General features: G+C 47.8%; 3 protein-coding genes and 1 long non-coding RNA gene across 4 annotated transcripts; 2 read left to right on the top strand and 2 right to left on the bottom strand.

Moving 5' to 3' along the window:
- Positions 1–7923: 7923 nt before the first annotated feature.
- On the top strand, positions 7924–11502 carry LOC120688143 (metacaspase-1-like). The gene is made up of 5 exons (XM_039970316.1): positions 7924–8426; positions 9679–10009; positions 10610–10730; positions 10937–11152; positions 11244–11502. The coding sequence occupies exons 1-5, from the start codon at positions 8099–8101 to the stop codon at positions 11301–11303; spliced, it is 1056 nt and encodes a 351-aa protein (XP_039826250.1). The 5' UTR covers positions 7924–8098; the 3' UTR covers positions 11304–11502.
- Positions 11503–11885: 383 nt separating this feature from the next.
- LOC120689100 (probable CCR4-associated factor 1 homolog 11) lies at positions 11886–12869 on the bottom strand. Its single transcript, XM_039971435.1, has one exon. It carries the CDS (start codon positions 12867–12869, stop codon positions 11886–11888), a length of 984 nt encoding a protein of 327 aa, XP_039827369.1.
- Positions 12870–19287: 6418 nt separating this feature from the next.
- On the top strand, positions 19288–20804 carry LOC120688142. The gene is made up of 2 exons (XR_005680988.1): positions 19288–20042; positions 20596–20804. It is a non-coding gene; the product is annotated as an uncharacterized LOC120688142 (long non-coding RNA).
- Positions 20715–23874, bottom strand: LOC120688141 (beta-amylase 3, chloroplastic-like). Its single transcript, XM_039970315.1, has 4 exons — positions 23206–23874; positions 22311–22521; positions 22047–22157; positions 20715–21956 (listed from the first exon to the last, which is right to left on the bottom strand). Exons 1-4 carry the CDS (start codon positions 23754–23756, stop codon positions 21150–21152), a joined length of 1680 nt encoding a protein of 559 aa, XP_039826249.1. The 5' UTR covers positions 23757–23874; the 3' UTR covers positions 20715–21149.
- Between the last annotated feature and the right edge of the window lie 1898 nt (positions 23875–25772).

The raw sequence follows: 25772 nt of genomic DNA, 5'->3' as shown, positions 1-25772 counted from the left end.
GATTGGATCTCTTCAATCGGCCGTGACCCTTTATATTTATAGGGTGGGGTGGACTTATCCCGCAAGAAATTCCTATTACAGATCTAAATCTACAAAAAAAAAACCCTAATTGACTCGGACTCCTCCTAGACCGGTCAGACCGGTCGGTCCCTGCCGGACAGGCCACAGTGCCTCGACCGGTCAGACCGCTTGGTCAAACCGGTTTGTGCCAATTTTGACTGTCAACATATGCCCCACTATTTTTTGGTAAAGCTTGCTTGCCAAAAAACATTCTTCTGAGCCAAAATTGTCTAAGGGCGATGATTATCATTACATCAGCCATTATTTGTGCTAAGGGTGATAAGTAATTATCGACCGTAACTTGCTCTAATCAAGTTGATGTTGAAACAACTTGTTTGGGCCGCCACACCATCTTCATTGTTGCTGACGTCTTTGGCACGGCCTCCACTTGTTGCTCCAATGTCTCCTTCTTGTGCATACATTGCAGCCTTCGCTTCTTGGTATGAGACAAACCTGAGGGACACCACCTCGGCTGTAAATGCTTTGAGTCTTGCTCCTTGCTCTTCTCATTCTCCTTGCTACAATCAACATCTTATTGGACCAGATTATTGCTAGCAACAATCAGTCTTCTTGCATGGTTTGGATACATAGGAGCATATTGAATATAATATGACTGCATATGCATTCTACTATAATCTATCAGTGTATAAAAGTAAGGATACCAGCAATACCATGGAGCAATCAGTCCACTAGACGAAGCATAATTACCTTGACTCGATTGCTCTTGATGTCTTGACGATGATCCCATATCCTTGACTTTGTTTGATCGCCCCTTTTGTCTCTGAGCAATCCCCTCCTTCTCATACTTGGCTAAGAGTTCCTTAAAACTCGGTTTTGTCTTGATTCTGGTGGAATTCCCAGATTTACTGGGCGTACTGGTCAGACCGGTCCTATGACCGGTCAGACCGGTCGAACCGGTCAGACCGCCGCTGTAGCCAGTCAGACCGATCAACTTGCTGTTGGCCTTCTGCTTCTTGTCTTGCCCCCCGGGTGTTTTTGCGGCTTGAGGGGTCTTCAATGTCAGCTTCTTTTCAGGTCTTTCATCACCAATGACTATATTTTTCCCCTTGGTTGATTCGGCTTGACTCAGCCGAACTAGCACTTTAGGATTATTCAATTCCAACATAAGCACTGGGAAAGGATTGTGATCAACCTGCATATTAGGAATAACCAATCGTCCTTCATTAATGGCCGATTGAATCTGTCTACGTAATATATTGCAATCATTAGTAGCATGTGAAAAAGTATTATGGAGCTTGCAATATGCTCGCCGCTTCAACTCTTCAAGCGGTGGTACTGTATGTGACATCTTGATGTATCCAAGTCTATATAACTCATCAAATATTCTTTCTCACTTGGATACATTAAAATTAAATTTTTCGTCTTGCCGATTTTTGTGAATCGGCTTAAGAGCAGAACAAGTAAACGGTTTGGCTTGAGATGGCCAAGAAAACTCAGCAGCATATACATCATTAGACTCATCGTCCGAACAATCTGAATTACAATCTAAAGCATGCACACTAGAATGATGATGCCTATGAGATTCTTGAGATTCTTTGCTTCGGCTTTCTATAGCCAAAGCTCTTTGATGCACCTGAGTAATAGTAAAGAAATCATAGCCCTCTAATCTTTCTTTAATATGAGAGCGCAATCCATTAAAAGCCAAATCAGCTAAGTCTTTTTCTGCAATATTCACACTAAAGCATCGGTTTTTTGTACCGCGGAATCGTCTTATGTAATCATTGACAGATTCATCATGTGATTGTCTAACCGATGTTAAGTGAGGCAATTTAAGCTCATCATGCCCACAGAAAAAGTTCTCATGGAACTTCTGCTCTAATTGTTCCCATGAGCCAATAGAATTAGATGCCAAAGAAGAAAACCAAGAGAAAGCGGTTCTAGTTAGAGATAAAGAAAATAAACGCACTTTCAATTCGTTTATTGAACCAACTTCTCCTAATTGGGCAAGATACTGACTAATATGCTCAAAAGTACTCCTAGTATCTTCCCCACTGAATTTAACAAACTCAGGCAACCTAAAACCAGCAGGGTATGCAACCGATCAAACGAAGTAGGATACAGCTTTTGGTATGTGCGAGTTTTGCTTCTAACATCCACTCCAAAACTTTCTCTAAGCAAATTAGCCAAATCATTCTTATAATCAGCAAGCGCTTTGTCAAAATTACTCGAAGAATTTGGCTGCATGGATGTAGATACTTCACGCTGGTTTGAAACAAATTGACCAGTCGGACCGGTCGGTACGACCGGTCGGACCGGTGGGGGGGAACCGGTCTGACCGGACTGGTAAATCGGTCTGACCGGCCTCTGCCGGTTTTGCCAACGCTGCACGTATCGGTCAAACATCTCATCGGAGATAGGACCGATGTGTGGCACTGAGTTCCTGGGGAGTTCTGGTGGCATGTACGAAACAATCTCGTTTGTTCGGCAAATGTTGGCCGAACCAGGAATACTCATAATGGGATCAGTGTACGTGGGTGTCACAGTTTGACCACTGAAATAATTCATCGACATCCCATATTGAGGTTGACTCGTAGGAGATACTGCCGATGGTTGAGGAATATAAAATTCAGAAGTAGAAACAGATGGAGGTTCATCGGCCATCTCTGGTTTCTTACTACCCGATTTTCTTTCCTTAGAGCTAAGCCAATTAACCCAATAAACATCACGCTTAGCTAACAATTTCTGAATTTGTTCCATAGTAACACCAGAAGGTGGAGCAGTTGCAGCAGGTGTTACCTCAGTAGACGCATCTGTGGAGCTAGAAGCGAAGTCGATCTCCTTAATCTTGGTGACCTTGCCTCGTCGATCGACCTTGATGCTCGCAAGCGCCGCTAGTAGATCTTCTTCATCGCACTTCTTCTTGCGTTCCTCCCGCACCAGGCGGACGTCCTCAGGAAGATGCTCGTACGTCACAGGGATGATGTTGTCCTTGTCGATCTCAGCATTGGAGCTCATCTTCTTCGGAGTAAATTAGATCAGTTTTGATAACCAAGATCTTTCTTCCCCAGCGGAGTCGCCAAAAAGTATGTTGACGCCTTTTACGGATCAACACACGAACGCACTAGATCATGCGGCGCGAGGAAGAGCTCGATACAGCTCCTCCTGCGTGGAGCGGTCAGACCGGTCCATGGGACCAGTCAGACCGGTCGCCGGTGAGAATTCGGCGACGGCCGACGAACGCTAGCCCGGGAGGGACGCCGTCAGGGCAGGCGCACGTGGGGTTGTTCTAGGATCAACAGGCCACCTAGAATGCCTTCAGACGTTGCGGAGACGAAGGAAGAACAATAGATGGAGGTTAGAAAAACTAGGGTTTGGGGAAAAGGTAAAGAGATAAAAAGTAGAGTTTGTATTGATTTTGTTCGATTGGATCTCTTCAATCGGCCGTGACCCTTTATATTTATAGGATGGGGTGGACTTATCGCGCAAGGAATCCCTATTGCAGATGTAAATCTACAAAAAACCTTAATTGACTCGGACTCCTCCTAGACTGGTCAAACCGGTCTGACCTACCGGTCAGACCAGTCGGTCCCTACCGGACAGACCACAGTGCCTCGACCGGTCAGACCACTCGGTCAGACCGGTTGGTGATATTGGTTTGCCCTGAACTTGAAACTTACAGCGCCTAGATCTTCCAATTCCCAATGTCAACATCTAAATCGTATAATAACAAAGCTGTAGATAATACTCCCCTCTACATTTTTTTCGTTGAAAACTTTTTCTAATACTACCTCTAATCAACTAAAATCCGACTATGAAGTTTACTGTTTTTGCCGACTTCACTTGATATTCAGTGCTTTCAGTTTAGCTGCCTAAATCTGCTGGCATCAGGGGTGAAGGCACGTTATGTTTCCCTGGTGCCGGTGCACCACAGTAAAAAAAAATCCCTACAAACATGCTCATATTTACCATATAATATTCTAATTTTATCTATATTCTCCTGTGCCCAATGAAGCAGTGCACCATGGTAGTTTTGTCACCAGCTTTGCCACTGGCTGGCAAGGAATCTAATTATCTTCCAAATCTGCATGTAAACTTCAAAATTTCTTAAAATAACAATTGCATATGGCACATTCAGATATCTTTTTCATGTTGTGCGCTTTCTCTGATTCAATCTCTAACATAGCCAAAAACAGCTATGAATATAGCTGTTTGCGCCGAGTTAAACTAAATATTCCTGACACTGAAACTTGCAGTGCATGTTCTCCAAATTCTTCCACAAAACTTCAAAATCTCCAAGAAAACAAATTGTAGGTTTGACAATTATCTACAACTTTTGTTTCTTCACTCCTTTTTCTTTCTTTTTCTTTTTTTCTTTCCTTTTCATATTCTTAACCCTAGTTACTTAGGGTTAATCCATTCTCTTAATAAGGTGAGTTGTCACACCTTTTCCTTGAGTCCTTGCCTCAATATCATCTTCAAGTCCTCTTCACTACATCAACGTAAGCTCATTTTGAGAGGATCTTAAGATGCCTAGGGGGTGAATAGACGTATCTGAAACTTAAAAACACTTTAAACAAGGTTAGAACCAAATGTGCCCGGAAACTCCGAGTTTGGGTCCGGATACTCTGGACTTGATGTTCGGAGTTTCCAGGTCTAAACCCCGGAGAGTCCGGGTAAGCGAATAGACAGATAGAAACTTAAGTAAATGTATGACAAAATTAGATCAAGTGAATTTGCAGGTACCGAAGGTTCCTTCTAAGTGTTTTCCACTAGGTAGTTCATGCTAGAAGCTTGTATATAAGTAGATCGAGCTCAAACCCTAGAAAGTTGGTCTCACAAGCAAATAGCCAAGAACTCAAGTAAAATGGAGACAATGAGACAACAAATTGTTTCCCGAAGTTCACACCCAAAGGTGATACATCTCTATTGAGGAAGAGTTCAAGAGACGGTGCTCAAGAACCTCTATGCTCCTCACCCAAGGGTGAGACCAACGCTCAAGCCCATGGTCACTTACTATGGGTTCCTCCGAGAGGAATGACGAGTACAAACTTCCTGTGGAGCTCACAAATCTTGCTGAGCACTCACGAGCACGCCTAGCCGTCTAGGAGCTAAAAGCTCCAAGAATAACAAACTTGAATCCACCAGCTTGACGAAGAAATAGTACTTAAGAGTAGGAATGGCAGGTCATTAGCATGAATCTTCTCTCTTGCAACACTCTCACTTGAACCCCTCAAGGAAATCACTTGAGAATCAAAGGGGAGAGAGTGAGAGAGCTTTTCTAGGGTTCTTGGGCAGTTCTGTTCGAAATGAGCAAGAGAGAGAGGTAAAGGAAGGGGTGTGAGCGGTATTTATACTCCTCACTCAAAAACTAGCCATTGTCCAAAGATTACCAGGAGTCTCCGGGTATTGTTCCGGATACTCCGGGCTGTGAAGCCCAGACATTCCGGGCTGAAACCTGGAGTCTCCGGATTCAGCAGCATTCTCACTCCAATAGGACTCAAAAATGTCTTGAGTGGTATTTGTGGCTCCCAAGGGTTTGTATGAGTTTTTTTAAGCACTAGATCCAAGTCAAAACCTGCAGATCAAATTCTCTCTTGATAGTACGGCGATCCTATACTAAAATTCAAAATAAAATACTAATCTTTGCGTCAATTCCAAACACAGCTTTTCATTTCCTTTTTAGGGGGGCCTGCCTCATCATTTGTTTCACATGTTCAACCTTAGCATCTGCACGTATGCTAGAATACAATATAAATGTACATGTGTTTTGTTATCAAACACCAAAACCCACTTAAGGGCCTAGATATCTTTTACATTTTCTCTTGGACCGTCCTATACTTGTTTCTTCGCATGAAGTTGTTAGTATACAAATATTGTCATTAATTACCAAAACTCAAACTAGGGGTCTAGATGCTTTAGATGGTTCAATTACAATGAAGCTTTCTTGCACTTTTACGTGGCTAGGCTAACACTCACAAGTCACACCTCACTATTTCTTCTACCTAGCACTACCACCCTTACTATCATCTACCATGCTCATAGTTGAATGCTATGCCAAGGGAGAGAACTCTATTTAAAGGCAGGGGATCATGAAGTTGATCCTCATTTTAGAGGGTTCCTAGACACCATTCTCTAAGTTTTCTTTATTACCAATTCTAGGGTATATACGAAATATCTCTCATTTATTCATGTCTGATGTATAAATATTTATAAGATTGCCTTACTTTTTTCAACACTCCCCATCAAGAAAAACTTCTTTCTAAAATTGTCTTTTTTTTGCGAGAAAGGAATGTAACATATAAAAGAGAACAGTAGCACAGTACATCCCTTTTTACAGAAAGGACCCTGAGGAATTGGAAAATTACAACAAGACCCCAACTGTTCATCTTCTTCCTCAGTTCCAGCCGACATCATCGCTCACCCGCCGTCCTACCTGCACAGCGCTTGGTCCAGCCTCCAGTCTCCCCCTTCCAAATCAAAGAACGGACACCAAGCATTGGAAAGCTGCAAGAAATCTTCGGTGGAAGACCATCAGCCATCAGCTCCTTGATTTGGCCCCTCATCCTCCGCAAAACCACCGCCCAACCAGACGAAGCAGAGCACAGCGCAAGCAACACAGACAAGCAACTCAGAAGGCCAAGAACCAAAACCAGGAAGCCACCTTCGATTGCACAGAGAGAAGAAGGGGCAAGATCCGCCGTCGCAGACACCATTGGCGACCGGAAAGGAAGTCGCACGCCGCTGGCCATAGCAGCAACGTAGACAACAAGGGCATCCCCAGGAACGCGGGAACCCACCCCCCCCCCCCTCACAAGAAGGGTGGAAAACCGCACCTTATTCCACCGACGACGGAGCAGGGGAAGAAGAAACCAAAGAAGTCCGCCGCTCCGAAACACAGCCAGGACCGTCCACCGTCGCCTCCACCCCCAACTCCACCGCAACACAAAAGACGCCGCCATGGAGGCAAACACGCCGTCGCCACCGCCGCACCGGGCAGACCCGACGGCACCCGCTCCACCGGCAAACCCTAGCCTACTAGCACTAACCTAGCCTAATACTAGTAGCTACAACTACTCCTGATGTCGATCCGCCCGATTCCCTCCCCGGTGAGCCGCCGGAGCGGTCGCCGGAGGAGGGATTCGAGCAGATCGACGCCGGAGACGACGATCGCCTCTGCTCGCTCCGCTGGTTACTGTAGCAAGGGGAGTTGGTCCTTGACCGGGGTCGTGGGAACCAGGTACAGGCAATTGAAGTATCAAAACCTTCTTTCTAAAATTGTCTTGTGGACCATGCTGAGTGCATTTGGAAATTGCTCAAATTTTGCCTTGCGAAGATCTTTGGTGAAGATGTCTATAATCTGCTCTTCCATCTTGGTAAGTTGGTAAGCGCAAGTATTTTTATTTGAAAAGATCAGTATCCTTTGTTGTAAGGATGTAAATATCATAAATGCCGTGAATTCTCAAATCTCAAGCAATAAGTGGACCTCAAGCTGCTCTGGGTTCATTCTATCTAATGATACGGCTTATGCATACATATGTATCTCATCTCTTTGCGTATTCTTTAAAAAAGAAATGTGTTGTGCTTAAACTCAGGAACGAGAAACCAAATGAAAACACAAATGTGAATATAAAGTTCATACAAGGATGTCTGCAAACCAAAAGCACTTACTGCATAATAATTCGCGGGTGCAATTGCACAAAAGCACTTGTTCCGACTGCCGAGCGTTGATCGCGCAATCAACGGCAGCAGCAGCACCTGGGTTACTGAGCGACGCCGTCATCATCCTTTTTTTTTTTTTGGAAGAGCCGTCATCATCCTTAAGCAGGAAGGAAAAGGGAAACGAAAGCGCGCAGGCGCAGCGATCTTGGGCCGCTGGGCGCGGCGCTTTTCCCATCGAGACAACAAGAGCCACGCGCTGACGCGCAAACCGAACCCACCACCACCAAGGCGCCATACGACCGGACCAACAAACCCACCTCGCCCGGCGCCCCGGCGACCCGTCTCCTCCCGTCGACTCGCGTCCCCGCCGCCGGCAGACACGGGCAACGCCAACGCGGCTCCGAGATCGGCGGGCAGGATGATGATGCTGATCAACTGCTCGGGGTGCCGCACCCCGCTGCAGCTGCCGCACGGGGCGCCCTGCATCCGCTGCGCCATCTGCGGGGCAGTCACGCACGTCGCCCCCGCCCCTCACGCCGACCCCAGCCGAGGCGCCGTGCAGCCGGCGCCGGGGTGGGGCCCGCCCCCGCCGCCGGCGCACGGGCGGAAGCGCGCCGTGGTGTGCGGGATCTCGTACCGCTACTCGCGCCACGAGCTCAAGGGCTGCATCAACGACGCCAAGTGCATGCGGCACCTGCTCATGACGCGCTTCAACTTCCCCGACGATTCGATCATCATGCTCAACGGTCGGTAATCCCGAACCTCCATTCTCCATCGCTGATGTTGCCAACCCCCACCCTTGGCCTAGGGAATCGATCGAATTGGCTTGCCGCAATTTCGGGTCAACTTTATGTTAGCATCAGATCCTCGTATATATGGTTCGTCAGTAACGCGAATGATTTGCTAAGGGCAGATACGGTGGAATATGATTATTGGAGAATACGTGGGGTCGGTTACCTTTATTCATTCCAGTTATTTTTTATTCTTGGCTTGTTGCTGTTGGAGAACCTAAGGTAATTGATATCACTACAATGCGCATTTGGTTCATTGCTACATGACTGAATGAATGAATGAATGTTTTGTACGATTTTATGGGATATGTTTGTTAATGTCGTTTGTCCGATGATGTTGGTCAGGTTGAGATAATCAGGAGAATGCTGTGGTTTCCACTAGTATCTTTTTGCCAAGTCAAGATTTTGTTTTCATGCTTTGATTTTACCTTCTGAATCTCAAGTGTGATACTGCAAAGTCATGGAATGTTCACTGTTTAGGGTGGTTATATCAATCATTTGACCTGTTTCTGTAAAGAAATGTTATGGCTTTTGTACTGCTCGACATTCCTAATACTGTAATTAACCTTTTGTTAAAAAAAACAGAACAAATAAAGTTTCGCAATTGGGACTTCTGAATATGCAATTTAATTTTGAATGTTATCTATATTTGGTAGTTTATATGGTTGTCCGTTTCCAGTTTATGATGCTAACAGAACTCTAGCTTATCATCTTTTCTGCAATTGATTTACTGGTGGATGTGTGTGCCTATGGTTTTGCATGTTTATTAGCTTCTTGTGATTATTCTGCTGAAGTTGAGTTAGATTGTCCACATTTTATACAAATTGAAGTGCAAATACTCCCTCTGTTTCAAATTACAGGACGTTTTGGCAAACCTAGATATATAGTTTTTTTGCTATGTATCTAGACACAACGTTTATCTAGATGCATAGCAAAAGCTGTATATCTATGTATGTCAAAATGACCTACAATTTGGAACAGAGAGAGTAGTACCTTAGAGCTTGTTTCCTTCTTTTTTCTCTTTTTGTGTTAAATCTGTGATGCCACACATAAAGACACTTTTATACTAGGTAAAGTTTAGATGGCCTGACAGATTTGCATTTTGATTAGAAACTTTAGGTATTGAGTGTAAGTTTCTGATAATGTGGACAGTGCTTCTACTCTTGAAATCTAAAAAAATCCAACATATTTTGTTACATTCTTGCAGAAGAACAAACTGACCCTTACAAAATCCCAACGAAGCATAACATAAGGATGGCCATGTATTGGCTTGTGCAAGGTTGTCAGCCTGGAGACTCACTGGTTTTCCATTATTCTGGGCATGGAGCACAACAAAGAAACTACAGTGGAGATGAGGTTGATGGGTTTGATGAAACTCTCTGCCCATTGGATTTTGAGACACAAGGAATGATTGTGGATGATGAGATAAATACGGCAATTGTTAGACCACTTCCTCATGGAGTTAAACTTCACGCACTCATTGATGCTTGTCATAGTGGGACTGCACTTGATTTGCCATTCCTCTGCAGAATGAACAGGTTAAGTTTTAGCATGCAGGTCATTTGGTATTTTCGGTTTCTCTCTCTTACTATTGGCACATAAAGAGCTGTCCCTGAACTTAATGTGGATTTTATTATCTTCTAGTATCTGAAATTAACACTGCAAGAAACTGCTACCTATCCCGTAAAACCAACTGCTATGTATCCTTGAACCTAATGCAAATCTGAAGTCAGTGTTGTTATTATTTTTAAAATCATGATGTGATATGATTTTATTGAAATACAATGGACAGACACCAAACCCCAATGAGCTAAAATTCTTTGCCAACTATATCATTGGTGGTAGACCTCATATTACTTCCTTGAATCTCCAAAGAATTGATAATGATGTGCTATGTGACCGCTGTTTGTTTGCAACGTGATTGCAACCACTGCAACGTGAATATGTTCAGTTAATTTATCCCTGGTGCATCGGCTAAAAGTTTGTCTGGCGTAGAACTAGCGATGTAATTTTTGTTAGGTATATTCTAGTCATATGTTTCTTTCCTTCAGTATAGCTGACAAGCATATGTTTATTAACATTCTAGTTATGATAGAGATCTCTTCAGCTAAGGTGTCTTATTTATAATGAAATTACAGGAGTGGTCAATATGTCTGGGAAGATCACCGGCCACGATCAGGTGTCTGGAAAGGCACTAGTGGTGGGGAGGCTATTTCATTTAGTGGTTGTGATGATGATCAGACCTCTGCAGATACTTCTGTAAGTTCTGGATTCACATTCACTCCTCCAGAAGTTATTGCAGTAATATCTATGTGCTACACTTTAGAAGTTGGAATTTAAGGCGAGTCTGTTTAGAAGAGGGTCATTGCAAATAATGCTTTTATATGTTTGATCAAATCTGTTTTGCTCTGCTTCAACGCACTGCAGTTTTTATCATTTGACTCAATTGGAATTGCTCTGATCAGGCTTTGTCAAAGATCACTTCAACTGGTGCAATGACATTCTGCTTCATCCAAGCCATTGAACGTGGCCAGGGCACCACCTATGGTAGTATCCTGAACTCTATGCGTACGACAATCCGCAACACAGGCGACTCAGCAGGTGTTGGTGGCGGTGCCGCTACATCACTAATTACAATGCTTCTTACGGGAGGGAGCCTTTCTACTGGTGGTCTGAGACAGGTGGATTCTTGGGCTTGATACGGAAGTCTTTGGTTCATTCAAATTTGGATTAGCTTTTCATATTGGTAGCTGTTTGCTTTGTGCTATGCAGGAGCCACAGCTGACAGCGTGCGAGCCATTTGATGTCTACGCGAAGCCCTTCTCGCTATGACGGTTCCTGGTATTCCCGAAGAAGCTACTATACAGGTGCTCCTGTATCGCGTTATCATCATGTACATTTTCGTTATTGAAATTGATCCATCCATCCCGTAAAAGAGCTAAAATGTATGCTTTTGGATTTGACATGTATTTACGACGATTTCCATATTTGAATCATTCACAATGCGGCAATTGCACTTCAATTTATTACTTGTTCAGGCCCCATAATGTTTGCATGGTGGGAAAAGGACAACAGCCCAATTTGACGTATTATTTATGCAGTTTCATTTTCTTCTCATTCCCCCTTTTTTAGATTGATGAAAAAGTCCGGCCTCTGCTATATCAAGCTTTTATCTTTTAATTGTGCTTCTGGTTCATAAAGTACGAAGCTATAGGGAAATCAGTATATACCATTTATTTCTCAGATGAAATGTGTGTACACTAATAATTCTAGCCCAATGAGCCCAACACAAACGTTCCCTATATCATCATAATTGGGCTAGAAGGATGCCTAACACAGCCCACGTTACTGAAATTTTTTTTGTTGGAAAAATCTCTTCGAATCATTCATTTGAATTGGTGACCCCTCAATAGTTCAGACAGTCTGCAGCCCATGGACGACACCTCTGTATGTGGTCACGTCCCCTCGAAACTGGTGATATCGTAGAATAATAAACGCTTCTAGAGCGAGCACGCTGCCGGCGCCAGCAAGCGGGTGCAACGCCAGGGGCGGCGCAAGCTTGAGCCTGCCGGCGATGTGCTCGAGCCCCACTGGCATGTCTCGGCAGTCGGCGACCATCCTCGCGACATCGTAGACATCCTCGCCAAGAGACCGCCGCACCGAGCCGAGGAACCCGGCCATGTCGCCGGGAAGCGGGTCGCCGCCGTTGAGGACCTTCATCAGGTACGCGAGGTGGTAGGCGCCGGTGTGCGTGACCAACGACACCCCCGGCCGGCTGCTCAGCAACCCGCTGCGGCGGAGGGCCCTGGTGAGCTCCTCCATGGGGACGCCGCGCAGGCGGTGCTCGAGGTAGTTGAGGCCGCGCCGGCCGAGGTGCAGGAGCGACTGGACGGCGTGGGGGTCGGCAACCGGGTCGAAGTCGGACAGGTTGAACTCCCACGAGGCGAACCGCCCGTCGTCGGTGGCGACGGCGAGCCCGACCTGGAGCGGCTTGAGGGCGTCCACGTTCGCCTTCAGGACGGCGTACCGCTTCTCCGCGGTGAGCGCGCCGAGGTCCTGGCCGACGCCGTGGATGACGCCGGGGTAGTGGACCTTCACGGCGACGCAGCGCGCGTGCGCCGCGAAGTAGCCCATGTCCCGCCGCACGGCATCGAAGTTGTCCGCCCAGACCGCGTTGACAGGGACGCGGAACGGCGGCGGCGGAGGCGGCGGCGCTTGCATGGGAACGCCGGGGTAGAAGACTGCCGGCGCCTGCATGGGGACGGCGGCGGGGTAGAAGGCGGCCGGCGCCGGCATGGGGACGGCGGTGGGGTGCAAAGCTGCGGGTGCGTGCGGTAGTGCAGGCATGGCCATGGCGAAAGGCGGTGCTGGCGAGTAGAACGCGCCGGCGGGGTTCATGACGACGCTCCTCCGGCTCTTGCTTTGCTTGTGCTGAAGACCCTGTTTGGTTTCCATAAGTCTCTAGCCCCTCCAAAAGACTCTGGGTCCAAACAAAAGTCTCATCCTGTTTGTTTTCAATAACTAAAGGGACTAAACCTCATTAAATGGTATATTCAAAAGATATTTTTACCCTTTCTCCCTATATGCATACGGATAGGGTAGGGGGCCGTAGGTGGAATTGTAGCCTAAAAGTCCTTAAAAGCTCCTCATGAGGGTCTTCTTTAAAAGAATCTCTACCCTAAAAAAAATCCCTAAAAGTCTCACATGTTTGGTTTAAAAGTCTCATAAGTCTTAGGGACTTCAACAAAAGTCCCTCGAAACAATCAGGGCCTAAATCGTGATCGCAAAGCACGAAGTCTCCTGCCCACGTCGTGGACATATATATTGGATTTGAGGGCGTCGGGGGCAGTTTGATCGATGCGAGGTCGGTTCTGAATCCTATCGAAATCGGGCTCCAGCTACGAGTCGGAGAAACGAACGGCAACGTGAGGAAGAGTAGTGGAAGGCGACGAGACATGCATAGCTCGATCAAACACGGCCGAAACCGAAAGGAAGCCCACGCAGCCTAGGCGGCTTTTTTGTTTTTATATTTTTTAAAAATATTTTTTATAGAAATATATTTTCGATTCCATATTTTACAAATTTATATCCCTACCGCCCGGCAGGGGGCGGTAGGGACCTATATGTAAATAAATATAAATTTATTTTGCGCGGAGGCCCCCTGGCGGGAGCCTGCCGCCCGGCAGCCCGCCCGCCCGGCAGGGGGTGGCAGGCTCCCCCCCAAATATAAAAATTGAGCCCCTTCCACCCTCATTTTCTGCCCACGAGATCCAGAGAAGGGAGAGGGAGAGAGAAGGGGTGAGGGAGGTAATTCCATCGGCAAAGCCCTATCAAATTTTGGATCCGAACCGCAGGTAACCAATACTTCTCAACCCTCCTCTCTCCCTGCGGTAAAAGTCTATAGTAGTTGAGAATTACCTCTCTCGGTTAATACGTCGGACCGGATAGTAACTCGTATTCGTGTCCCGTTTTCCATGCATATAATATTAATACTGTAGCAAACAAGCTACATCGTTTAGGACGAGGCCAACCGAGCATCAAGCACATGCTATTGTCTAATCACCATGAGTCCATGACACAGCGGCACGATATTACATAAGCAGCTCATTTGGAAGCATCAAAATCAGTCTAGAGTTCGGTCCACAGGGTAGTATACACTCCAAATGTGAAATCAAAAATATATTTCTATAAAAAATGTTTTAAAAAAATATAAAAATAAAATTCCGCACTCCTCTCTCCGGTGGAATTACCTCCTCTCTTCCTTCGCCGGTGGAATTACATCCATCACTCCTCCTCTCTCCCTCTCTTCCCCCTCTGGATCTCGTGGGCAGGAAATGAGGGTGCGAAGGAAGGGGCTCAGCTTGGGCGGCAGGCTCCCGCCAGAGACCTCTGCGCAAAATAAATTTATGTTTATTTACATATAGGTCTCTGCTCCCCCCCCCCCCACCCCGCCGGCGGTAGGGGTATAAAATTGTAAAATGTGAAACCGAAAATATATTTTTGTAAAAAAATGTTTTTAAAAAATATAAAAATAAAAAAGCCGTTGCGCCTAGCAGGTTTGGCGTTGAAGTTTTGAGAATTTTTTTTATATTATTTTTTTCGATTTGTAAAAAATATATGTCGTAATTTTTAATTTGCAAATATGTCATCCAGTCGCCCGTTCATCCGGCGGAAGGAAGCTACCGCCGGATGAACCGGCGGTAAGTTCCTTGGCCCACGGCCCATCAAACATACCGCCGTTTCATCCGGCAGTAGCTACCTACCGCCGGATGAACTGGCGGTAGGTGTTACCGCCGGGCTACAGCGCGGCTCTAGCCGGCTGTAGCGGGGCTGTAGACGCCCAGTGTCCTATCGCCGTTTCAAACGACGGTAGGTATTCCCACATTTTTTTAATTATTTTATATACTCTCAGTGCTGTAATTAATTGTTTAATTATTTTATAGGCTGTCTGTACTGTAATATTTTTCTTTACGTTTAGAGATATTTCAGAAAATAATAGAGATAGCGGAGGTTAGGGAAATATTTTTTAAAAATTAATACAAATTAGATTTAATTCTAATAGAATGTGAAAATATATTTTTATGAGATATTCATGAGTTTCAATTACGATTTTGATGTCCAGTCACCTTGCATCAGATTCTTCTGCACCCCCACTATAATTAAAAATGTGGGAGGACCTACCGCCGTTTGAAACGGCGATAGACATGCGTGAACCATGCCTATAGACCAAATAGCTCCATCTATAAATATGACATCGGCCCATCTCATACGAAGTCACTAGCCATCCCCGCACTACCACCAGGTCTTTCTCTGGTTCTACCTACATTCCGTGGAACAAGATTAGAGAACCTGTGCCTCAAGGAGTGCAGGTTCCAATGTGCTTCTGTGGTTCATTGTGCAAGCTGATGGAGTCCAAAGTTTTGGGCGATGACTTCGGCAGGAGGTTCTTCATGTGTGAGAACTACGAGTACGATCCGCCAAAGCGCTACAGCAAGGACAAAGCGAAGGTATCACCTTGCACTATCTAGTTTGCGCCTTCGGAGTTCAGTAAGTTAATTCTAACTCGGCTTGGAAATAGAGTCCACCACCTCTTTGTGATTTCATACAGTGGCTGGACACGGAGCAATCGACCGAAGCTAAGGAACACGTTGAGCGCGAAGCAAGGTGGGCTGCGGAAAGGTGGCAGCGAATGCTGCAAGAGGAAAAAATGGAGGAGAAGCGCAAGAAAGATAAAGAAGAGATCCAGAAGAGGTTCGCAGATGTGGAACGTCGGCAGGCGGAGGAGCGTGAAGCTGATAGGGAGAGGAAGCGAAAGAGGGCCCGCCGTATGAAGGAGGCGGGGCCCGAGGCTATTAGGAAGGGGAAGTATCCTCGGTACACTCAGTAGATGACTTAATTGCCCTTCTCCGAGAATGTCTTAATTGCCCTTCTCCTTTTGCGCCTGACATTCAGACCGTTCAAGCCCACGTCTTCAAGTGAGACCTGGTCGTCCTCCTCTGTATTGACAGATCTCTTCGCTAGCTCCGCAGTTTGCTTTTTTGTTAGCTCATCCAATTTTTTCCATGGGAAGTTGAATTTCATTTCCTGATTCTGGCTGCATAACCGCTTGAATAGCTTCATAAGGGTTTTGTTTTTGAACTGGCTATGAAAGTTTGCCCCCATATGCCTCATGCACCACCTACTCTTTAGGTCCGGCCAAAGTGCAGTCCTACTACGCTCAGTAGAACCATTCTGTATGCCATCGATTGCTTGTAATATACCCTTGTGCCGATCATGAATCAAACACACGTTCTCTACAGCTTTGACAATCATCTGCTTCACCCTCTGCAAAAACCAATACCAAGTATCCCCTGATTCTTTCTCCACAAAGGCAATTGCCAAAGTCAACAATTGTCTGTTACCATCAGCTGCAACAGTTGTGAGGATTATGCCTTTATACCTTCCTGTCAAAAATGTCCCATCTATGCTAATGACTGGCCGGCAGTGCGGAAACGCCTCAATGCAAGCGCCCAAGGCCAAAAACGACCGTTGGAGTACCTGCTTTCCAAGCTTCTGGGCACATGGATACGTTTTCAAGTCGTAGTAGCTACCAGGATTTCTAAGACATATGGTGTGCAGCAATACCGGCATATTGTGATATGAAGCTTCATACGTCCCCCACCTCATCTGCAGCGCTTTCTGTTTCGCTCTGTAAGCTTTGCTGTAGCTAATTTTATATTTAAACTCCTCCTCAACAACATAAATAATTGACTTAGGTTCATAACTAGGATTGTCCACGATCAAAGGGTACATGTAGTTAGCTATGAAACCTGCACTGAGGTTGCGGTGCTGTGGTTCTAATTGCTCAAGTAGGCATGTGTGCTCCACAATTTTTTTGACCTCCCAGAAATCCTGCCACTTGCCCATAGAAGCATACACCCTGAAAGGACATTCGCTTCTCACACAACGCACGTCATATGTTCTCGGACTGCTCTTGACAACTTTGAACTGTCTTTGCAAAGAGAGAGTCGACCAACGTTTTATATCTTCCTTCATGTTGTCACTATTGGCATACACCGAACCGATGCATACCTCATTTTGCCTGTACTCCCAAGGGACCGCTTCACCTTCATTTACACTTAATTTTGAAAAATCATACACGGACCAGTTGTGTGGGACATGATAATCTTCGTCATCATCATCATCATCATCCAAAGAGTCATCATTCATTGCATTGTGCTGTTGTTCACCCTCCCTCTGAAACTCTTCAACTATCTCTGGAATGTTTTCCCCTTCATCAGCCTGACCAGTTGCTTGACGAGGTTCGTGTGCAGCATGTCTATCATCTTCTAAAATTTCAAGTTCACCACTTTCTTCATGAGGTTCATGCATCGTCTCGGTTTCTTCCAATACTATATCTCCCTGCCCTTCATGATCCCCGCCCGCTTCAGTTCTAAAACTAATCTTCTCGAATGCTTCAACAAATAACACAAGCGGTAAGCCTCGGCTACTACTTATATTGACATAGTTCCTCCAGTTTTGCGTCCCTTCAAGCGGCAATAGCTCCCAAAATACTGGTTCCCTTCGACTGACCATTGCCATGACAGAGATCTCATGTTCATCTCGACTAAGACCGAAAGCTTTAAATAGCCAATTGGATATTGAAATCCAAGTCCTCTCTCTAGCTCGGGGTACTTTTTTGTGATCGAGCTAAACTCTGACAAATCTACCCCTTCAGGACCATATCTAACTTCTCCTGACCCATAGAACACTTGAAAATACAAATCATCTGACATGCCTGCCAATATTTACGATAATAATTAATCGTCCTTAAAATTTAATCAACGCTAATAAATATTTCTCCTATTTTTACATCTATCTTAATTGTTACTCTACATTTTCTATTACTGACATATATTCGTAGGTTTTCTATGTAATATAATATCAATTAATAATATTTTTATGAGACTAATATTCTGTTTGAACTCATTAATATTTATATATGAAATTATATTCGTATGTAAACTAATATTTTCAATTTCCTGTTCTACGATTTTATATTAAAAATAATTATTTCTAGATCACTAATATTTATTACAACTATTTCTACATCTAAAACTATATCTAAATCACTAATATTACTAATACTAATCTACTAATTATTTTTAATAAAACTAAATCGTAAAATATACCTGACAGCGCGCACGGCCGGACGCGCGAGCGAAGGGTGGCGACCGCTCGGCCGAGGGAGCGCCGGCCGGCCAACCCACGGCGCGCGGGGGCCTGACCAGGGGCGACGCGGGCGACGGAGCGGGCGGCCCGCGGCGCTTAGCAGGCGGCGGCGCGGGACAGCGAGCGCGGGCGGCGGCGAGCGCGGGTGGGCGAGCGCAGGCGGCGGCCAGAGCGGGTGGGCGAGCGCGGGCGGCGGCCAGCGCGAGAGAGCGAGCGTGGGCGGCGGCGCTTGAGGAGCCGGGCCGGATTAATGGGGGGCCTTACCGCCAGTTGGTCCGGCGGTAGGTACTTACCGCCGGCTCATCTGGCGGAAAGCTCCACCTACCGCCGGTTCAACTAGCGGTAAGTTCCCGGCCCACTGGCCTGGCCTGCTACCGCCAGTTCAAACGGCGGTAGGCTGTCAGCCGGGGGCCCACAGTTCCTACCGCCGGTTTATCTGGCGGTATCTCCTTACCGCCAAATGAACCGGCGGCTTGGTGACAATTTTGAAATAAAAATTTTGATATATATTTTTGATAAATCGAAAAATAAATAATAAAAATAAAAAACTCAAGTTTTGAAGTCCATCAAAGACAGCGGAAAGGAAGCCCAGCAGACGTCGGCCCAGTCAAGCAAATGCTTAGTATTTATTTTTGTCGGCCAGTTTCACGGGGGATATCGCCATGCCGCATCGGGTATCGGCAAGACGGCAACAGAGATGCGCATGTTCAGAGATGGAGATGGTCATATACTCATATGGCGTCTCCATTCTCCGCAGTACCCAGTAGTTCTAAACGCTTCAGTTCTGCGTTGAACTGATAGAGCCACCGTTTGAAACGCGAGAATCTCGTACGATTTTTATCAAATTTGCACTGCCTGCTGTATAATTCGAAAATGTTTGCACCATCCCATAAAAAGTAGTAGTATTGGCATTGCAAGTTGTTTCATCTGAATTTACGACACGGTATCTCTATAAGACGAAAGCTGACCCTGCATCGGGCTAATATCGGGCGCTCGTTCGGCCACGTCGCCTTTATTTTTCACCCGTGCGATTCTGATCGGACGGTAGGAACGTGTTCTCGCGAAGTGTCTGGAACCGCTGCCGGCGCCACCGCCGCTAGCTCGCCCCATTCGGCCTCTCCATTCCCCAATCAGTCTCTTTCCCCTCCTGGGCTGGCTCTAGCCTGTCTCACTCCTCCTCCACGCGCCGCCGCGCGCATCCTCCTCCGCCCGACGCCGCGCGCTCCTCCACCAGCCGCGAGGGGGCTCGCCGGCCGCCGCAAGGGGGACCCACCACGAGGGGGCTCGCTGGCCGCCGTGAGGGGAACCCGCCCCGGCCGTCGTCCTCCTCCTTCACCCGGCCCCGCTTGCTCCGGCCGTCCCCGCCCCCGCCGACCACCACGGCCTCCATCCCGGCGGCATCTGCTGCTGCGGCCGCCGCGGAATCTCCGAGTGGCGTCGGCGATGCAAACGAATGCGCTCAGAGGCTACGAGAGAGGCGAGGCTGCTCTTTCTGCCCGAGGGCCGGCAAGCAGGTGGCTGCCAGGGCGCTCTCCTGCTAGAGAGTCCATGATGGCGCAGCACTGCTTGCCCGTCACCCATCCGGTGGCCCGGCTTCGAAAAATTCTCCGCCGAGCAGTGACCTCCTCGATTCCACCGACCCAGCCATGGACTTGGGATGAGAGCGCGCTTGCCCGTGGCGCCTACACACCATGCGCTCAACCTCCCCCACATTCTCCGCCACCACAGTTGTTTCATCTATCTAAGCTCCCCCTTAGTCCAGGAAATGATGCTGGAGAACGGTGTTCAGGAGCACGCATGCAAGTTACTCGACGAAATGCCACTGCTGGTTACTGCTAAGGGTGCGTTGGAGCTCCTCCTGTAAGTGGTGAATTTAGGATTGTCTCAAGGAAACAGATGCGCCCCTTTCTCCTACTTCATGTGTTGTGTCATTCAGACTCTATTTTTTTCCTTCTTGAAAATGGCCCATGGAGAGCTGCCTGAAAGAATCCTCAAGGAAGAGCATTATTGTCACTGCTTCAGTGCTTGTCAGTGCATGTGCATCTTCTTAATATTCAGCTCTAACATGCAAGATAGTTCTTATACATATGGCATATATATAAGGGATCCCTATATATAATGTTAAGTCAGTAAAGAATTGCAGTTTGTTGAAATAACAGTCAGTACTATGCAACAAAATAGATTAGCAATTCCCACTGGTTTAATTTTACAAACAATAAATTTCTTGAGCACTCAATCTACACATGATTTCTCATTTATATTCTTTTGTTTTCCATATAGTTATTCATTTCAACAGTTGTCATTCCCCAGCACCAAAGAATCATATGAATATTCTGAGCTTGTGTCCATTGGTCTCAGAATTTGTAATCATGTATATGGATTGCATTCTTACTCAACAAGTATGGTGTTTCAGGGACGTGCACATGCGGAACCAGGAGATATATGGATGGAGCCCGGGCAAAGTTCATGGCAGCTCTCCGTTCCACCATAAGTTGAACACAAAGAATTAGAGTGACAGGCAGATAATTTGAATGAAAGCTGAAACAATATCGTGTTGTGCCATTCCACGTGCTATATCTCAAGTATTTAGGATCAGAAAAATATCGCTAAGGTGACTCTGAAGGAAACAAATATCATCCTCAAACCTAACGCTGGGAATATGGCGCGGGCCGCGGCAACGCCGCGCCATGTTTCTAGTACAGTCACGAAGCTGCTCCTTATAATACAGTTTCGGGTGAACAAAGAAACACAAGACAGCCTATGGTCTGGGTTCTGGACATTGCCTGCCTGCTTTACCTACCTGCTCGATTACAGCCTATAAAACTCTGCAACCTGCAAGCCCCCTGAATCTATACACTTCCCCTTCTCTGGAGCGCGTACCCTAAAACACATACCACATTCCACAGCACGGTGCAATGGCATGTGTGTGATCCGCACGCACAGGCATGGGGCTTGGGGCACCACCGCCTACAACGCCACGGCAGTGGCGGTGGCGGCGCCCTCGGCCTCCGGCGCTTTCCTCTCCTTGGCGGCGTCGAGGAAGCCGACGTACAGGTCCGAGTGCCCGGTGTCGCACCGCGGCAGCGCCGGCCTCGTGCCGCCGTCGGCCATGCCCCTGACGAAGGACACGAACTGCCGCCAGTTGTCGCCGTCGAAGAGCGTCTTGTTCATGCGCAGGTACGTGAACGCCGCCAGCCCCGCGCCGCGCGCCGTCGACATCACCTGCGAGAACGCCGCCTCGTCGTACCGCTCCAGCGCGTTCTCGCCCGCGAGCTCCACCCCGGCGGCGCTCGCGGCGGCCTTGACCTGCCGCACCAGCTGCTCGGGCGAGCAGTTGGCGTGCTGCGGCTGCTGCTCGTCCTTCATCTCCATGCACGTGAAGTTGAGCACGGCGCCGCGCTTGGCCAGCATCCGCGCGATGGGCGCGTACCCGTCGCGGTGCCGCGTGTTGTAGTAACCGGCTGTGAGCTCCGCAGCGTGGGACCGGGTCCCGTAGTGCCAGTGGATGCCGGCGACCTTGGCCGAGAGCGTGGCGCCCGTGCCGCCGAACACAGCCTCTGCCGCGGCCAGGACGCGGTCGCCGTGCTCCAGGAGCATGCCGGAGTACCATTCCAAAAAGAACCGGCCGTACTCGGTGCTCCAAGTGCCGTCGTGCCGGAAGAAGCCCGTCTCATCGGGCATCTGCTTGTACTCGCCGGCGTCGTGCGGCCCGCCCCTGCCCCACTCCTCGTGCCCCGCGGCCATCGCTGCTGCCTCCAGCGACGCTCGCATGTACTGCAAGAAAACACACACAACAATTCAGCAAACGTCCATCAACAATCCCAAACACTATACCCTATCAAGTGTATCGGTGTTGTTTCCTACCTTATCGTAGCATTGGAACTCGCCGATGCCAGGGAAACGCCAGGTTCCGTTGGCTTCTGGGTAGGAAGGATACCTCAGCTCTCCACAGGGTCCCATGCCCACTTGGATCTCCTGCGACAACGAAACAGAAGTGGTTCAGTGCTTCAGTCTCAGATCATTTATTCAAAAAAAGTCTCCGATCACGGCATCTTGACAGGCTATGCTCAAACTGCTACTGCAATGTTCAGCGATCGATAAGAAATGTGCAGGTTAATTGATGATTACCGCGATGACGTTGCCGAGGTAGTCGCCGAACCTCTCGCGGAAGCTGCGCATGTAGTCGGTGTACACCTGGATGGGGGTCCGGCCCTTGAGCACCGGCAGAGTGTCGCAGCCGAGGGAGATGTACTCAGGGTTGCGCCGGCCGGACCTGTCCGTGTACACGATGTCCGGGTTGCTGCTCATCTCCTCCAGCACCCATGGTGGCAAGGGGATGCTGCAAGCGTCAGAGCATGAAGTGTCAGTAACAGTACCATCAACAGATAAAATTGTTTAATCCTTTTCGATTCGATTTTTCTGAAAGTTATTTAGCTAGGGACCTTGCAACTAGCATCAATCAGAGCATCTATCAACTACTCAACCATGTCAACATAGTCAGGCAACTACTTAGCTGTTAGCAGCCAGCACCATGTGATTGGGGAATTAATCTTTGGATCTTTTCCCTTCATCCCCGAGGTAGCAACTACCAACATCTCTGCTCTATTCTGTTCTCCTGTTAAGGGTCGCTCACACCTTTAAGGCTTTAACCTTTCTTTTGCCCCCTTGCACTTACAAAACTGATTGCTCTAAAAACTGATTGCTTGCCGACCGGGACATACCAAGGCCTTGCGTGTAAGGGACCAACAAATGAAAAGCGGCAAATCACTGAACCCCAGTGATTAAAGCTATTAACCGTCTAATTAATTAGGATTGAAGCTACTAACCCCAGTGAGCTTAACGTGTTCGCCTAATTTTTTTTTGTTGGCACCCCCTTCAAGCTAAGGACAGCAAGGTTCCTCAAAAATCGGAAAGGGCGCAGTGAATTTCATTTCACACTGTCTGAAGCATCACGAGTTCAATTCCGACAAATCTATCTGCGGGATTGCTACCACTACCGGTTACTGGAACGGAGATGGCTTACTTGCAGGTGTCGCCGACGTTGCCGCCGCACTGGTGGAAGGACATGACGGCCTGGAGCCGCAGGCCGGCGCGCTCCACCATGCGCACCAGCTCGGCGTAGGCCTCCCAGTCGTAGCGGCCGGGGCCCTCCCGCTCGACGACGCCCCACCAGACGTCCACCATGACGCCCTCCACCCCGGCGCCCCGCAGCGCCATCAGACTCGCCGCCACCGCGCGCTGCCGCGACAGCTGGCCGCCGGGCCCCACCGTGTCCAGCGGCAGCATCACGTAGACGGGGACCCCGCCGCGCGCGCGCCCGTGCTCCTGGCCCGCGCCGCCGGCGTGCAGCAGCTCGGCGGCCCCGGCCGGCGCGCGGCCCGCCGCCGGCGCGGGCGCCGCCGCGGCGGCCGCCCTGACGAGGCGCAGCCTGCGGCTCGGCGCGGCGGCGTGGGGCGGGGACGGCACGGCGGCGCAGCTCGGCGGCGCGTCGTCGGCGCCGGGCTTGTGGAGGAGCTTGGAGATGGGGTCGACGGGCGACAGGAACGACGTGGTGGATCGCAGCGTCAGCGCCATGGCTCTTGCCAACCAAACCAACCAACAAGGCTGAGAGAGAGAGAAAGAGGAATGGGAAGGGAGATTTTGAACCAAACGATTCAACTCGGCTGCAAAGGCTGTGTGAGCGCCGTGCGGGGTGAGCGCCGTATTTATAGAGGAATCGCCAGTGGAGGCGTGTGACGGCGACGGGTGCTTATCCTCCCTAAATAATCAAACAATTAACGACCGGGATCAGGACTAATCAAACGGACGCGAGCTAATTGGAGGATGATTGCGTCAGCCAATCTATCCGTTTTCCGCCTGCCGTTCCGTTGGCTCCTGCTGCTGGGCGGCGCTGGTGGTCTTATCCGAATTGTTTATTAATTATTTGATTTGTCTCATTACAAGCAGCGGATAATTGTTCCAGTATACTAAACACTTATCGATCCCATACTCACATGTATGATACGGCGGCGACAGCAGCATACTACCCGTCCAGTCCCGTGGCTGATGACGTGGCGCGCTGGCAGGCCGCTGAGCTAGGCTGTTCAAGCTCAAGCTCAACCGGACGAAGCGGATTAGGGAGTGTGATCAGCGTGGCACGAGTTGCGCGACGCCGTCCGAGCGCTACTGCGTGGGCAGACGGGGGCGCCACGTCGGCGCTCGTTTCACTTGGCCCAGGGAGGAGGGGAGGGCTTTGAAACGGATAAGAAAAGAGTTATCCGACGACGTGGCGCGGGGGTTGACGTGTTCAAACCGCGTCCAGGGGCCGCTGGGCCGTGAGGCTGGCTGGAGGGCCCCGCTGGCGGCCTGCGCGGGGGCCCGGTCCAAGCGCGACCGGGGCCAGGCGGCGAGCCGAGAGCTGGTTGTTGCCGGGTTGCGAATCCTGTTTTGGCGTGGCACCGGCACGCACGAGGCTGCGACCTGTGACCTTCTGAATTAATTACCTTGCTGGATTCATTTGTTCAAGAGCATTATTGTAATCCAAGGCATGGTAACCCGACTTCGCAGAGAGAACTCCCTTCTTATTATAGTGCCAAGCCAAAAACCCATCCATATCACTTCTGACTGGTTTAACAAGGATATACTTTACATCTTCTTCCAAAAAAAAAAACTGGCAATCCCATCCACCAGTGCTTGGATCAATCAGTTCAGGTACCTTGATCACAATATTTCTTCCTCGAGGGGTATAGGGTCTTCTAGTCACACCATTTGAGATCCATGGATCACGCCATATATTTATATTTTCACTATTGCCAACCCTCCAGATAAGCCCCTCTTTCAAAGCTTTGATGCCTCTCAAGATACTTCTCTAGGAGTACGATCGAGATGCTTGCAGTGCTTTTCTCTCAAACTAAATTAGCACCAGCCAGCAAACAGTAGTTTTCTCTCATAACAAATCAGCATAAGCTACCAGCCATAGCCAAGCGAACAGAGTGAATATTTTGGTAAGGTCAAAGCAGGACATGGCGTATGTGGGCATTGAGCCGGTTTGCAAGTACCTTCGAGGCAATTTTGTACGGAAAAAGTCTATATAACCCCCCAACGTATCAATGGGGGATCATATCACCCCCTTGAACTACAAAACTGGATTTTTAGCCCCCTTATCTTTGCAAAACTGGACACTTTACCCCCTAGGGTGGTTTTGCAGCTCGGTTTTACTGTAGTGGCAAGGTTTTGTCTTTTTTTTTTTATTTATTTCTATATAAAATCTTTTTAAAAAATTAAAAAATAAAAAAATCTAATTTTGTTGGAGTCCATATGAGTAGACATACATAGTGAACATGTAATATGGTATGCTTTAGCACAAAGTTTTTACTGTAAATTTAGATATATGCTTTTCTGCAATTAATCAGAATAATTCATAGATGTAGTTTCTATGGTCCAATTGTGGTGAAGTTTTTATGGTGGGTGAATTATTGTATTATTGAATTGTGGTAAAAAATTTCATACTTGGATCATGTATAACTTAGTTATAGATTTATTTAGGTTTATGCTTGTTAAATCTATGTTACATCTATAACTATGTTATAGTTCAATCATACTACAATTAGA

The sequence above is a fragment of the Panicum virgatum genome, chromosome 9N (assembly GCF_016808335.1).
Source record: "Panicum virgatum strain AP13 chromosome 9N, P.virgatum_v5, whole genome shotgun sequence".
NCBI lineage: Eukaryota > Viridiplantae > Streptophyta > Magnoliopsida > Poales > Poaceae > Panicum > Panicum virgatum.
Note: the sequence above shows the minus strand (reverse complement) of the source record. Positions and strands in the feature narration are given on the sequence as shown.

What these genes read in the sequence shown, in the direction of transcription:
- LOC120688143 (XM_039970316.1), top strand. Translation starts at nt 8,099, where the DNA reads ATGATGATGCTGATCAACTGCTCGGGGTGCCGCACCCCGCTGCAGCTG. An exon ending in TTCCTCTGCAGAATGAACAG is followed by an intron (nt 10,010 to 10,609) that starts GTTAAGTTTTAG and finishes ATGAAATTACAG; the next exon opens with GAGTGGTCAATATGTCTGGG. An exon ending in AGACCTCTGCAGATACTTCT is followed by an intron (nt 10,731 to 10,936) that starts GTAAGTTCTGGA and finishes TGCTCTGATCAG; the next exon opens with GCTTTGTCAAAGATCACTTC.
- LOC120689100 (XM_039971435.1), bottom strand. Translation starts at nt 12,869, where the DNA reads ATGAACCCCGCCGGCGCGTTCTACTCGCCAGCACCGCCTTTCGCCATG.
- LOC120688141 (XM_039970315.1), bottom strand. Translation starts at nt 23,756, where the DNA reads ATGGCGCTGACGCTGCGATCCACCACGTCGTTCCTGTCGCCCGTCGAC. An exon ending in AACGTCGGCGACACCTGCAA is followed by an intron (nt 22,522 to 23,205) that starts GTAAGCCATCTC and finishes TGACGCTTGCAG; the next exon opens with CATCCCCTTGCCACCATGGG. An exon ending in AGTTCCAATGCTACGATAAG is followed by an intron (nt 21,957 to 22,046) that starts GTAGGAAACAAC and finishes GTTTTCTTGCAG; the next exon opens with TACATGCGAGCGTCGCTGGA.